The 14,867-nt window shown below is 44.3% G+C and overlaps 1 protein-coding gene across 3 annotated transcripts in view; it reads left to right on the top strand.

Annotated features, from left to right (window-relative positions):
• LOC125891451 (copine-9-like) overlaps positions 1-14,867 on the top strand; it is a 130,374-nt gene that overhangs the window by 46,338 nt on the left and 69,169 nt on the right. For 2 of the 3 annotated variants that reach the window (XM_049580757.1, XM_049580758.1), the window contains one exon: positions 479-555. In XM_049580757.1, coding sequence (XP_049436714.1) covers positions 479-555 — 77 coding nt within the window. Of the gene's footprint in view, positions 1-475; positions 556-14,867 lie in introns of all 3 variants that reach the window. The other variant, XM_049580756.1, reaches the window with a different exon arrangement.

Here is a 14,867-nt window from a genome sequence, read left to right as displayed (position 1 = left end):
GCCATCTGCCAGGATAATCAATAAGAAGATGCATGCAAAAATGGTACCTCATGAATGTCAAGAAGAGCTCCTGTGTTCTTATTCTTTGAATAAGCATCACCAGTAACTGGAGCATGCATCATCAGAATGCTTGCTACATGTACAGTCTAGGCTGCACACAGAGGTCCCCATAGGGTTCCTGTGCAGGGAAAGTCTGAATTAGCCATTAAGTGTTGAGGAAATCCTCATTATTTGTCTAACACAGATGGCTGAATCAGCCTTGGGTAAAGGACTAAGGATTATGTCCTTAATCACTTACATTAAAAAACCTTAAGGATGCTTCGAGAGCCATTATGAACAGAAGGAATGATTGCAGCAACCCAAAGCTCTTATCTACCTTATCTGCAGGTTGTATTTATGGTACTTCTGTGTTGGCTGGACTACATCTTGGCCCTGTAATGCTATCAATCCTCTCTCTTCTATCTCTTACCTCACTAAGGACTTTCTGGGCCAGACCTTCTGTACCCTTGGAGAAATTATCGGCTCCACAGGAGGGAGGCTGGAGAGAGTCCTCTCGTAAGTCCCACAACATCCTAAAATCTGTCATTGTATCAATGAGAAATGTCTGCCCTCTTTTTTTTGTTCAGGTTTTTGAATCATATTCATGATGTAAATTATGCACATAAATAATTTCTTGAGACCAAACAAAATGAGAATGAAATGAGTCCCCCTCCGACTCTCGTTCCATATTTATTGATGGCTGCTGTGGAAAACAACACTTTATGAGTCATCATACTAATGCAATGTGTATAGATTCACCAAGTTTAAACAGCCTCATCTATTACTCATCTATTATATTGTTGGATCAGAGTGTGAGAGGTTATATCAGCCTGCTGCATCATTGCACACTGAGCTGTTGTTGCTGAAGTGATATTGAGTTGTTTATACGTCAAACAAAAGTGACTGAAGCCTTTAACAGTAGGGTTTCTTGTGTTTTCTGCTTGGTTATGTGTGAATAGTAGAAATCAATGTTTTTACACAGTAAAAGGAGCAATATGCATTCATCGTGAGGACAAAAATTCTACTTTGCACCCATCTCTGCAGTGTTAGATAACACACTGTATTATGAGGAGTGAAAGGAATGCTGGGAGACAGAGTGAGATGTGAGGTCAGAGAAGTCACAAGCCAGATTTGAACCCATTTAATTGCAAAGACAAGGTATCCCCCCCATCTCTGCCTATCCACTGTGGAGCTCATTATACAGGGTGCAGGGAAACAATTCTCCACAGTAACACTCGTAGAGCAGCATATGTATCAGAAGCTGTGTGCAAAGGCAGCATGTTTGCTTGCATGACTAAAATAAAACATGATTTGATTGGTTCTTTTTTCTCTTTAGTTCATAGCTCCATCACTGCAGCAAATGAAAACTGATTCAAATCATTCCTGATCCCCCTTCTGTCAGGAGGAGGAACTTTATCAAAAGCACTTTCTTGAAGGGAAATTTAAACTTAAAGTTACAAAAGCATGCATGCACTTCGACTGGTTCAAGAAGAGACTTTAATTTACTCTGGGTATGCCTTGGGTAGGCAGTGTAGGCTCATTTTACAGGAATAGTAACAGGAAATGCTGATGTGTTTTATGGCTTTATGAACTCAATGACAAACTATTTCCTCATGCTGTGTATTGAATGGTGAATGTACTAATTTGTAAGAGACTGAAGGTTGTACTCTCCAAATGCTGGGGCAAAAATAATCTAATTGGCTGAGTAAAATTTTAATTTATAGCATCAAAGAGAAATGGAATAATGAGCAAGAGCAACACAGGAAAGTAGATGGTATTTTGAAAGGCTCTGTTAGTCAGTAGCTTCATACTGGCAAGTGTACTTGTCTGTTTACCTTGACAGTTTCAGCTGCAGCTCTGCCTTCCTCTGAAGTGCTCCAGTTGATGTTGAGATGTATGCTGTCAGGTGGTCACCCCTACCTGTGACACTTCTGGGGAGAGCAAAAGCTAAATATGTCAAGGAAAATATACATGTAAGCTATTCTGAGTAGGAAAAGCCCAGTTGCAAGAAGAAAATGTTGGTATTGTATGTGTCTGCACGGCACAAATATGTAACACCTGTATGTTTCCTATGTATTGCATTATTTCTAAAGTGACGTAATACATGAGCTGACATTGTCATTTGGAGCTGGTAGGGATGGTAGATGGTTTTTCACTCAGATGAGACGCATTTCAGGCTACAGATGACCACTGTTTAAGACCAACAAACAACAAAAACAAGTAATCACTGTGTTTCCAGCTGCTTTTTAGGCACCAAATGTGAGTCATTTTTAGCCACCCACTTTTACCAGGATGGCACTGCATTTCCTGTTGGAACAGCAAAAAACTTTTTTCTTTTTTTTGCGCAGTTTGCCTTTAATGGACAGGACAGCCAAGTGTGAAAGGGGGAGAAAGACAGGGGATGACATGCAGCAAAGGGCCACAGGCTGGACTTGAACCCGGGCCGCTGCGGCAACAGCCTTGTACATGGGGTGCCTGCTCTATCCACTAAGCCACCAACACCCCAACCTTCTTTGTTTTTAAATTTTCCCAGACATTGGTGCATTTCCTGCCTTTTGTTACTTCATCACTGGGTATTTTAGGCCAAGACATAATCTTTTCCTTATCATTACCCTGTGGTTTTTGTGCCAAACCTAATCACACGTTAACTGCAGCCTTGTTGAAACAAAAAGAAACTTAATGTTTTAACGAATGTGCTACATTAACAATCCACTACATTAATAATGTACAACTTTAATGAACTGCAGTTTGCAGAATTGTACAATGCCAATATTTTCCTGGTGATTGGGTTGGTAAGAAAAAACTCACTAAATATGTGAGTTAGGATACCTTGTGTTCCCGTGTAAGGCTGTAACAACTCACTATCTCCTTGATAACTTTTGTCAGTAAAATATTAGTGTAGTGAAAAACACATCACTTTCCCAGAATGCAAAGCATTGATTCAAATGTCTGTTTTTGTCCAATTAACAATCCAAAACCCAAAGATATTCAATGTATAATGGCATAAAAAAAGAGAAAAGCAGAGAGTGCACACATTCTGGCAAGCTGTGTTTGGCATATTTGCTTGAAAAGGGACTTAAAACAATTAATAATCACAATTATCAGCTACCAATTACATTTCTGTCAATCCATTAATTAATTAATTGACTAATAGGTTCAGCTCTACTCACTTCAAACTGAAATAAAAGTTCTCAATATTGATTCATTTTCACTTATTTATGTTAGCCTAGCTGACCCACTAGCTTGCCTTAACTTCGCTAACTTATACCGGAGTCTTGAATATCATGGTAGAATCACATTAATTTTTGAAACAACATACAGCTAGTAGCTTGGTGAGCCTGTACTTAGGCGCAGGGGTGCGTTTATCCAAATGCTAACTTCAATATGCTAATATGCTCACAATGACAGTGCTAGCATGCTGGTGTTTACCATGTTCACCTTTATTGTTTAAAGTGTTAGCATGCTGACATTTGCTCATTAGTACTAAACACAAAGTACAGCTGTTAAATTTCCTAGTTTTTCAGGTATTTGGTCATAAACCAAAGTATTGGACAAATTAACATTTTTGCAAGATGATGGTGCTGGATAAAATGTTATAACAGTTCATCCTGTGGGGGACAATTAATGAGTTAAATTTTTTTTTTTTTTTTTTAAATCATCGAGACATTTTACTCAAAACAGTAAGTGGCAACCTGGCACTTAAGTAAAACTCTGTCATTAGGAGAACAAGTCATTAGGATTTATACTCTGGGTACCATGAATATGCGTCCAGATTTTTATTGCCAACCAAATAGTTGTTGGAATATTTCAGTCTTGGCCAATGTGGTGGACCGACTAACCAACAGCATGGCTAAAAATATTTTTTGAAGTTATCCTTTAACTCAAGGTCCACTTACTAGCTTTTTTGAGAGCTTTCAGCCACATCTCACTGCTAGCCTCAGCACAGGCCATTGCTCACTTGTCAGCTGTCTCTGTTTTCACAAAACCAAAGTTCTATACTTCATTAGACATTAGACAAATGTAAAATAACTACTTTTACTTCTTTCAGGGACATTTTCTTTTGCTAATGCCACAGCACGCTGCCTGCTGTGTGCTGACTGGATGGGGGTGACTACAGAATATAGCAATCATTTTTTATTAGTGTGTAGTGAATGAAAGGAGTGTTCAGTGAAATCTAAGTCCTATGTTATTTGAGGTCTTGTCCTCTGTGCTGAATGTTATTAAAGGGCTGAAATTACTGAGAGCTACTTCCTGTCTGTCGTTCCGCGTTACATGTTAAAATATTAATTGATTTGAAGAAACAGACATGTTAATCACAGCTTATTTTCTGTACCAACTTCGGGTTGAATAAATATCTGTTTCTGTCGCATCATTTGTGCTTTCCAAAATAACGTATTCAGACTTGGTCCCTAATGACAACTGACCAAACTACGTCCACTGAGTCAGGCCATAGGGAGCATCTTATCTAATGATGAAAACTCTGTGTGTGTGTGTGTGTGTGTGTGTGTCTGTTCCACGTTTTATCTCCTCACTGACTCAATCCATGTGAAATTTGGCACAGTGGTAGAGGGTCATGGGAGGATGCGAATGAAGCAATATTACATCAATTGGCCAAAGGGGGGCGATATAGCAATCGATTGAAATTGCAAACTTTGAATGGGCATATCTCATGCCCCGTATGTCGTAGAGACATTGCACAGAGATGCCTCTCCTCATGAGGAACACATTTGCCTCAAGAACCCATAACTTCCGGTTATATAGATTTTCCGCCATTTTGAATTTTTTGAAAAACACTTCCGAGAACCGTCACCTTATCGTGGTGGAGGAGTTTGAGTGCCCTAATGACCCTAGGAGCTATGCTGTCGGGGGCATTTTGCCCCTGGTAGGGTTTCCCATGGCAGATTGGTTCTGGGCGAAGGGTCAGACGAAGAACGGTTCAAAAGACCCTTCATGATGGTTATGATCAAGGACAAGTGTACCCGGCCCGGAGGGTTACCGGGGCCCCGCCCTGGAGCCAGGCCTGGGGTTGGAGTCCGTGGGCGAGCGCCTGGTGGTCGGGCCTTCGCCCATGGGGTCCGGCCGGGCCCAGCCCGAACTGGCTACATGGGTTCGTCCCCCTGCAGGCCCACCACCCGTAGAGGGATCCAGAAGGGTTCGGTGCAATGTGGATTGGGCGGCAGACCAAGGCGGGGGCCTTGGCGGTCCGATCCTCGGTTACAGAAGTTGGCTCTTGGGACATGGAATGTCACCTCTCTGGCGGGGAAGGAGCCGGAGCTTGTGGAAGAGGCTGAGCGTTACCGGCTAGATATAGTCGGCCTCACCTCGACACATAGTTCGGCTCTGGAACCCTAGTCCTTGAGAGGGTTGGACTCTCTCCTTCGCTGGAGTTGCTCCGGGTGAGAGGCGGAGGGCCGGGGTGGGCTTTCTGATAGCCCCCAGACTCTCCGCCTGTACGTTGGGGTTTACCCCAGTAGACGAAAGGGTTGCTTCCCTGCGCCTTCAGGTCGGGGAACGGGTCCTGACTGTTGTCTGTGCTTATGCACCGAACAACAGTTCAGAGTACCCACCCTTTTTGGAATCCCTGGGACGGGTGCTGGACAGTGCCCCAACCGGGGACTCCATTGTTCTGCTGGGGGACTTCAACGCTCATGTGGGCAATGCGATCTGAACCCGAGTGGTGTTCAGTTTTTGGACTTCTGTGCGGGTCACAGTTTGGCCATAACTAACACCATGTTCAAACATAATTATGTCCATCGGTGCACGTGGCACCAGGACAGCCTAGGTCGCACATCAATGTGACTTTGTAGTCGTATCATTTGACCTGCGACCATATGTTCTGGACACTCGGGTGAAGAGAGGAGCAGAGCTGTCAACTGATCACCACCTGGTGGTGAGTTGGATCAGATGGTGGGGGAAGACGCTGCGCAGACCTGGCAGGCCCAAACGAACAGTGAGGGTCTGCTGGGAACGCCTGGCGGAAGAACCTGTCCAGATGATCTTCAACTCCCACCTCCGGGAGAGCTTCAACCACGTCCCGAGGGCGGAGGGGGACACTGAGTCCGAATGGGCCTTGTTCCACTCTGCCATTGTTGAGGCGGCGGTTGCGAGCTGTGGCCGCAAGGCCGCTGGTGCCAGTCGCGGGAGCCATCAGGCTGAAGAAGGAGGCCCACAGGGCATGGTTGGTCTGTGGGTCTCCGGAAGCAGCTGACGGGTACCGGCGGGCCAAGCGGAGCGCGGCGGCGGCAGTCGTGGAGGCAAAAACTCGGGCGTGGGAGGAGTTCGGTGAGGCCATGGAGGAAGACTATCGATCGGCTCCAAAGAGGTTCTGGCAAACCGTCCGGCGCCTCAGGGGAAGGCGGCAACTTGCTCACACTGTTTACAGTGGAGGCGGAGAGCTGCTGACGTCAACTGGGGACATTGTCGGGCGGTGGAAGGAATACTTTGAGGAGCTCCTCAATCCCACCAACACGTATTCCAGTGAGGAAACAGAGACGGGGGTCTCAGGGGCGGGTCATCCAATTTCTGGGGCAGAAGTCACCGAGGTGGTGAAACAACTCCGAGGCGGCGGAGCCCCGGGGGTGGATGAGATTCGTCCCGGATATCTCAAGGCTCTGGATGTTGTAGGGCTGTCTTGGCTGACACGCCTCTGCAACATTGCGTGGACATCGGGGGCAGTGCCTCTGGAGTGGCAGACCGGTGGTGGTCCCCATTTTCAAGAAAGGGGACCAGAGGGTGTGTTCCAGCTACAGGGGGATCACACTCCTCAGCCTACCCGGTAAGGTCTACTCCAGGGTGCTGGAGAAGAGGGTCCGGTCGATAGTTGAACCTCGGATCGAGGAGGAGCAATGTGGTTTTCGTCCCGGACGCGGAACCGTGGACCAGCTCTTTACCCTCGCCAGGGTGCTGGAGGGGGCCCAACCAGTCCACATGTGTTTTGTGGATTTGGAGAAGGCTTACGACCGTGTCCCCAGGGGCATCCTGTGGGGGGTGCTCCGGGAGTATGGGGTGGGTGGCCCCTTGCTAAGGGCCATCCAGTCCCTGTACCGAAGGAGCATGAGTCTGGTTCGCGTGGCTGGCAGTAAGTCGGACCTGTTCCCGGTGAGGGTTGGACTCCGCCAGGGCTGCCCTTTGTCACCGGTTCTGTTCATAACTTTTATGGACAGAATTTCTAGGCGCAGCCGAGTGGTGGAGGATGTTAGGTTCGGTGATGGGAGAATCTCGTCCCTGCTTTTTGCGGATGACGTGGTCCTCCTAGCTCCATCGAACAGTGACCTCCAGCTCTCACTGGGGCAGTTCGCAGCCGAGTGTGAAGCGGCTGGGATGAGAATCAGCACCTCCAAGTCCGAGGCCATGGTCCTCAGCCGGAAAAGGGTGGATTGCCCACTCCAGGTCAGGGGGGAGGTCCTTCCTCAGGTGGAGGAGTTTAAGTATCTCGGGATCTTGTTCACGAGTGAGGGTAGGATGGAGTGGGAGATTGACAGGCGGATTGGGGCAGCGTCAGCAGTGATGCGGGCGCTTAACCGGTCCGTTGTGGTGAAAAGGGAGCTTGGCCAGAAAGCAAAGCTCTCGATTTACCGGTCGATCTTCGTTCCAACCCTCACCTATGGTCACGAGCTCTGGGTAGTGACCGAAAGAATGAGATCGCGAATACAAGCGGCCGAAATGAGTTTCCTCCGCAGGGTGGCTGGGCTCAGCCTTAGGGATAGGGTGAGGAGCTCAGACATTCGGGAGGGACTCGGAGTAGAGCCGCTGCTCCTCCACATCGAGAGGAGCCAGTTGAGGTGGTTCGGGCATCTGGTAAGGATGCCTTCCGGACGCCTCCCTTGGGAGGTGTTTCGGGCATGTCCAACCGGGAGGAGACCTCGGGGCCGCCCCAGGACACGCTGGAGGGACTACATCACCCGGCTGGCCTGGGAACGCCTCGGGGTTCCCGCGGAAGAGCTGATGGAAGTGGCTGGGGAGAGGACTGTCTGGGCTTCCTTGCTGAGGCTGCTGCCCCCGGGACCCGGACCCGGATAAGCGGAGGACGACGACGACCACCACTTCAAATCAATCTCTTCCTAGGAAGTTTGACCGATCTGCATGAAACTCAGTGAACATAATCTAGGGCCCAATATCTAAAGTTCCCTCTTGGCAAAAGTTGGAAAACTTTCTAAAACTGAGCTTCTATAAGGCAATGAATATTGCGGAGGGCGTGGCTCATCACATAAAGGTGTATAACATCTCAAGGGTTTCACCGATCACCACGCAACTTTGTAGGCATATGACCACACATAATCTGAGGGGACCCCTCCATTATTGACCCCATCAAACAAAATGGGGGCACTAGAGCGCTAATTTCTTATCTAGGCCTAACCGCCATATCGATTTTAACTAAACTTGGTAGATATGTAGAACAGGACGCCTCAAGGTGACTGGAGAAATTTAACTCTAATTGGCAACTGGGTGGCGCTATAACAACAGGAAAATGCTTTAAAATGGCTGATATGCGACCGATCGCTGTGGCTCCCCCTGTGGCCCAATGTTGTTGTTTTTTTCTAATTTTGGGTATGACTACCTTGGTATGGTATGCTGTACTCAATGAGTGTGGACTAGTTTGAAAGATCAGAAAAAACTTAGTTAGTGCGCCTTGACTGAAGGTTTGTTTTACTCCTACAAATACTGTTTCCAAGGTCATGAGTTAAGTTTCAAACTTGAATCATTTGCATTTTATATTTTATTCATAATTTTTCTAGTTGCTATCCAAGTTTGCCAGTCACTTAATTCGAACTCCCTAAAGCGTCTTTGGCGTTGTTCAAGGAGGTTTAGCTCAACCAACAGCAATAGCCCTGCTTACTTGTATAATTAAAACTCCAATCTGTCAATAGCAAGTCCGTCTGGGTTTGTTGGGTTTTGTGACTGGAATGGTAGTACAGTAAATGACTCATTGCCATTGGCTTCAGCTGGACTTGGTGATGAGTCCAGTCGGCTGGGGGCCAGTTCGTGGCCCCTGCAGCTGTCCCCTGCCAGTGGCACTATTGACATGTTTTAGAGAGCTTATCATGCTCAGACAGACCAAACAATCAGCGGGTTATGGTCCGACGGTCCAAATGCCTCAGGGCTGGGTGAGTGAGGGGAGAAGAGAAAAACACAAAGGGAGCGGAGAGAGAGGGGACAGCAATAAAGTATTTTACATTTTGGCATCATTGAAATGTAAAGTGAAAATGATGCCAGTGTCTGTAGACACATACACGACAGATACAAAAATAGCCTTTAAACCTGGCATCAAAATGATGAAGAAATCAATGTTGGGTGACATCCAAGCCAAAACTCAGGGAAGGAACTCAGTTCCTTTTTTAAGCCTTCAATATGTCTTCTTTTAACCCTGCACACTGCCAAACACATACAAATGTTGGCAACATAGACGAGATTTATAGATGTATGCCCCCCCCATTTTAATTGAATGGACTTTTAAAGACTGGGACAATTACTCACACTCATCACAAACCTGCCATAAGTTCCATGTGATTAATCATCTTTTCACCGTATCCATTAAATGGAATTCACCTTGAGGAGAGAAATGAGAAAAGTGACCTGAGTAAAAGGTTACATACAATAAGACCTCTGTCTGAAGGGTTTTCATAATGACTCATGCTGTGATTAATGGGGGACAATGAAGCTTAAAGACACTGACAAGGGGGATTCTCCAACAGCGTACAGATAACAGCCCAATCTATCCATCAATTCACTGTATGCCTGTGGGAAAAGACTTGGCAGCATGCTGGAATTAAAACTTACAACATTTTAATGTGCAAGTCAACATTGGAAAACATGTGACAGGATGTACCAACCTTATAAATCATATTTGCTCTTTTTTTTCTTTATTTTTGTCCTCAAAATCAATGTGGTGCAAAAGTCAGCTGTTTCACCCTGTCAGTTTTCTACGTCTGCTGCTCTCATAGTTGGTGGTGTAGATGAAAATTACAGATCTACAGCGTAGAGACACCTCAGGGAGAGAACAAAGTGGTGTGACATTCCCCAAGCTATTGCTTTACGAATTAAAGAGCCATTAAGCGAAATCTGAATTTTATTAAGTTTAAGTATTCTTTGTTTCCTCTCAGTGGAGTTGTGTAGTGCCTTCAGATATTTGTCATCAGAGGTAAGATATAGACAGCCACAAGTTGACATTTTCTTCTCATCAGACCGTAAAAAAGCAAACACACCAACTGCTGCGTTAAAAATATAGCTTATTAGATGCAAAATGCTTCCCTATGTTTACCAGCCAGTGGCTTACTCTGTGCCATTTGGCGCTGGGCAGGTAGCATACTCTGGGGTTATCAGAGCACCTTTACTGAAAACAGCTGCTGCTGTGGCTGTAAACAGCACTGATGACTGCAGTGAGAGTGAATCAAAACGTTTTTTTCTTTTTTTATCCTACAATGGTGAAGGCATGACCACCCTACTCTGCCTCACTCTGCCTCTGACTGGCTTACCCAGACATTCTTACTCTAACAATAACCAAACTTACTCTTCATGCCTTCACTATAGACTGTATAAAATAATGGATGTAGCCACCATGACCTCGCCCTTTGGTTTGTGAACTCCTGTTTTGAAGACCTTGAGTCTGACTTTTGGCTGTTGTCATCTTGAATTTTTATAGCCAGAAGTAACCATATTTGGATGAGAGTGTTGATCTCACCACATACTTGAACTTACCATTCGCACCTATTGGAGAAACTGAACATCTGACTTTTTAGACTTTTTTTTTTTTTCAGTACACAACTAAACACAAAACAAGACTTTTTTAGATGATCAAAACATCATGATTATCTTTCATGAAAATAGCAACAGCTACAGTTACACCTATACCCTTTAAATCTAGGGTACATTACCTAAACAGTGTTGTTGCTGTGGTAATGACTTGTCAACGGATGACATCCATCTGTGCCTCAAAGCAGCTGCTCTCTTAATCATGCATAACTTTAAGCCTTGATAACATTTAAATGGGTGAGTTATTTGAAAATTCTGCCCCTTAAAAGAATACTCCGACGATTTGGGAGTTATGCCCTTTCTCTATCATTTTCATATTGAGACAACATGATCAATATCTCTTTTGTGTCTGTCAGTTGTTAATTTAGCCTAGCAATATCTCCGGACTATAGCAGCTGCAATGGACGACTTTGAATGCGATTTTCTTGTAGCGGACACAGACCCAGAGCCATACCTGTTTGAGCCGGAGCATACAGATGAGAAACTCCCAGGTGTTGGATGCTGAGCGGGCGAGAAGAGACGCTGAATCCTCCGAGGCAGCGGAACAGCAAGGGGCCGAGGGGAGACAGAGGTCAGGGGAGGATTGGTGGTGTAGCTGCGGGGCTTGCCAACCTATGCCTATGGAGGTGGAATCATTTTGCTGCACAGAATGGGACTCGGTGCTACCATCGTTGGGGAGATATATCATCAGGAGGAAAACCGCTGCAGAGAGTGCATCACAAGGAGTGAAAACTTTGCAGCAATCACTAATCCTGGCGTGACTGAAACATTTTTTCATGTTCCTAAGATAAACTGGAAAAAACGCCCCAGGCCTGCAGGAGCTGATGGACAGCTTTCAGTCGAGTGAGTAAAATCGTCCATGTCATCTCTTCGTTTGGTTTTAGTGACCTAGCGTACCTGTCCCAGAGCCAGCTGCAGCTGTTGCTCACCGGTGTATCCCTCAGCGCTGGGCGTAAACACACTATAGTTCATGTATCAAACCTCTTCTAAAACGACTAAAATGGACTCTCATTTTTCAAATTAATGTTTAAACTTGTTTTTTTTTTTAAATGCACGTCCAGAAATGCCAGCTTCAGGGTTTCTGTAACGTTTATTTGTTCACTTTTACGAGTAGGCTACTGACCCCCTATAGACTTCAATTGTATTCACTAAGCTAAGCCGCAATGCTAACCACTGAGACCCAGCCACTGGACGTACAGACACAAAAAAGATATCGATCATGTTGTCTCAATGTGAAAATGATAGAGAAAGGGCATAACTCCCAAATCGTCAGAGTATTCCTTTAACAGTTGTCATGAACAGGGACAGTCGCTATTAAGACCAAAACCATTTTGTACCAGGTTGTAAACATGTTTATTTCTGCTGTAAAGCTGGGCATTTTAACATAGGAGTCATTGGACACTGACCAGGCCCCCAGGAAAGCTGCTCAACCTTAAAGCAAATTTTTTCCTGGAGGCCACTTGTGGTATTGCAGTGAAAAAAATCCCTTGCAACCAAGAAACATTTTCCCCATTGACCACCACTGTAAAAGAAACGTCTATAAAACTGTTGACAGGACACCTCAAATGGTAAACAAGGTCAATAATGGGTCTTTTTATCCTGACTTTTTATCCTGATATTTGTAGAACTTTACTCAAGCTGAGAAGAGTGATTTAAAAATCATCATCATCACGTCATCACAATGTCAAGTCTATGAGCAAAGCGGGAACTCGCAGGCAGGGCCAGTGGAAGAAACACTGGCAAGCAACTCCATTGGAATCAATAGGCGCCTATATCTGATTATTATTTAAATCAATGGAGACTGACCTGCCTTTGGAGCCAGCCTCAAGTGGCCAATTGAGGACCTGCAATTTTTGGTACTCCCACATTGGCTTTACTTTTAATTCCCTGAGGTTGCAGTTCGAACCTAACCAACCCAACCAAACAATACAGAAACAATACAGTAGCAGACGTTTGTAGTTTAACTACATTTCTCAGTAGCTTGGTGGTAGCGTCACTGTTTTCTGAATCAAGTAACTTCTCAGTAGTTAAGCTCTTTTATTGATCCCTTAGCGTGGTAGCGTCCACGCAAGCTACATTTCCAAAATCATTTCTGAAGCTCAAACAAGGCAGGGATTTCTGTTATGGACTGAAATAAAACTGTCACCGCTACCACACAGAGTCACTTCCGCATGAACCTGACGGGGGACAGCCCTCCATTCCGAAACCCCACTGTTCCGAAACCCCGCCATTCCGAACGACCCCACTCTGAAATTAATTTTCAAGTCCATATCGAGTTTCCTGCATCAAACACTGCGGCCCGCTCTCAGGCCACACTCACACAATTCTGAAACTTGTTGTACTACAAAGGTTCAAATGAACGTTCAACTTATTGGTTTTTTATTGAAAATATGTCACTGCCTTCATTTATTAGGCCTATGTATAATTTCACTAGCAGCAAATACAGTTAAAGGAGACGCTTGTCAAGTCTTTTTACGCGCGTCGTCCGTGGTGCTGAAATCCCCGCTGCAGCCGCCGCTCTCTGCTGACAGTAGACCGGGGGAGAAAAAAAAACATTTCTTTGCTCTGTGCTTTCAGAAAATAACCAGGGTTAGGGTAAGAAAGACCAACGGTCTGTACAGCAGTCCCACTGTGTTTGCCAGGGCATATCAGGCTGTGTGATTATGTGCAAAGTTTGGTTTAACGCATTGGAGCAATTTCATACAATCTTGGACATTTAACGTGATAAACTAATTTCACTTCAACATGGTCATTTGCTTAGAGGATTCAGCTGAAGCATAATGAGTGTTATATGTCATTAAGATGAAGTATTTGCTTGTTTTGTGGTTAATTATGCACATAATCCATTTGACCCCATCATGAATGGGATTTTTATTCGTTCCTGCAGACAGAGGCAAAAGGATCAATGCGCAGCCTCCGTTTCCTTTGCATCCGTCTCGTTCATTCAAACTTTGTAAACACGGTTGGGATTTGTAGGGGACATACGTGTGTATGCTGCTCACTATAAAATGTGTTTACTAAAATGTGTTTACTAGCATCATTTCTAGTCAAAACAAATCTCTTTACACTTAAAAAATACTTGTTTCAAGCAAATTTTCACTTGAAATAAGTATGAAAATCTGCCCATGGAGCAAGTTTTTTTTTTTTTTTGCTTGCAATAAGAAAAAAAAACTTGCTCCATGGACAGATTTTTTTTCTACTTATTTCAAGTGAAAATTTTCCAGAAACAAGTGAAAATTGTCTAAAAAAAAGTTACTTTTTAGGTGATGAGTCTTATTTCAAATGTAACGAGATTTTTTTTGACTAGAAATAAATATTCTTGGTAAGATTTTGAGTTTTTGCAGTGTACATACACATACATACACGCATGTACGTTTTTGACCATGTTGTGACTATTTGAAGCAGGTCTTCATTCTTGCTGTTGTGGTTTGAGTCGTGTTGGGAGTTAGTGCAGCTCACTGTTCAATAAACAATTGAACTTAACTTTTTTACCTGCCAGTCTGTTTGACTGACAATTTTATTGATCAGTAAGATAACACTGACTTGGTACAAAGTTGGTTCAATTTAGTAAAAAGCTTGGATGTAGTTGCACTAGTTACCTTCATTTTGCTGTAGCTTAGCTTGCTACATTTCTGAGGGTGATAACTTTTATGTAGTGAAGCTTCATTTAATATTAGAGTAACTAGTAGCTTAGCTCACTACACTTTCCAAGTAGCTTGCCCAACACTGCATTGTACATAGTCATTTCATCCTTTGGTTATGTAAAAATATCAATAAGTGCAGCTTTAATATTATACCCACACTCAAACATAAAGACATAAAGAGAGAAAGAAATCTTAATACACCCTGGCACATTCTGTACCAGCGTTGCACTGTTCTGAAATGTACAATGACAAATATCAAAATGAAGCTGACATTTTATTTCCCATAATCCCAACAAAATGCCTTTTTTCCTCTTTATCTCAAATGTTCTCTGCCATGCATACAAAAATCCTAAAATACCCGAGACAAAAATACCTGGTGGCCTCAATTCCCTTTAAAGAGAAACGTTTTGAATTTAAAAAGCAGCCCAAACAAGC

Source organism: Epinephelus fuscoguttatus, linkage group LG7 (genome assembly GCF_011397635.1).
Source record: "Epinephelus fuscoguttatus linkage group LG7, E.fuscoguttatus.final_Chr_v1".
Lineage (NCBI taxonomy): Eukaryota > Metazoa > Chordata > Actinopteri > Perciformes > Serranidae > Epinephelus > Epinephelus fuscoguttatus.
Note: the sequence above shows the minus strand (reverse complement) of the source record. Positions and strands in the feature narration are given on the sequence as shown.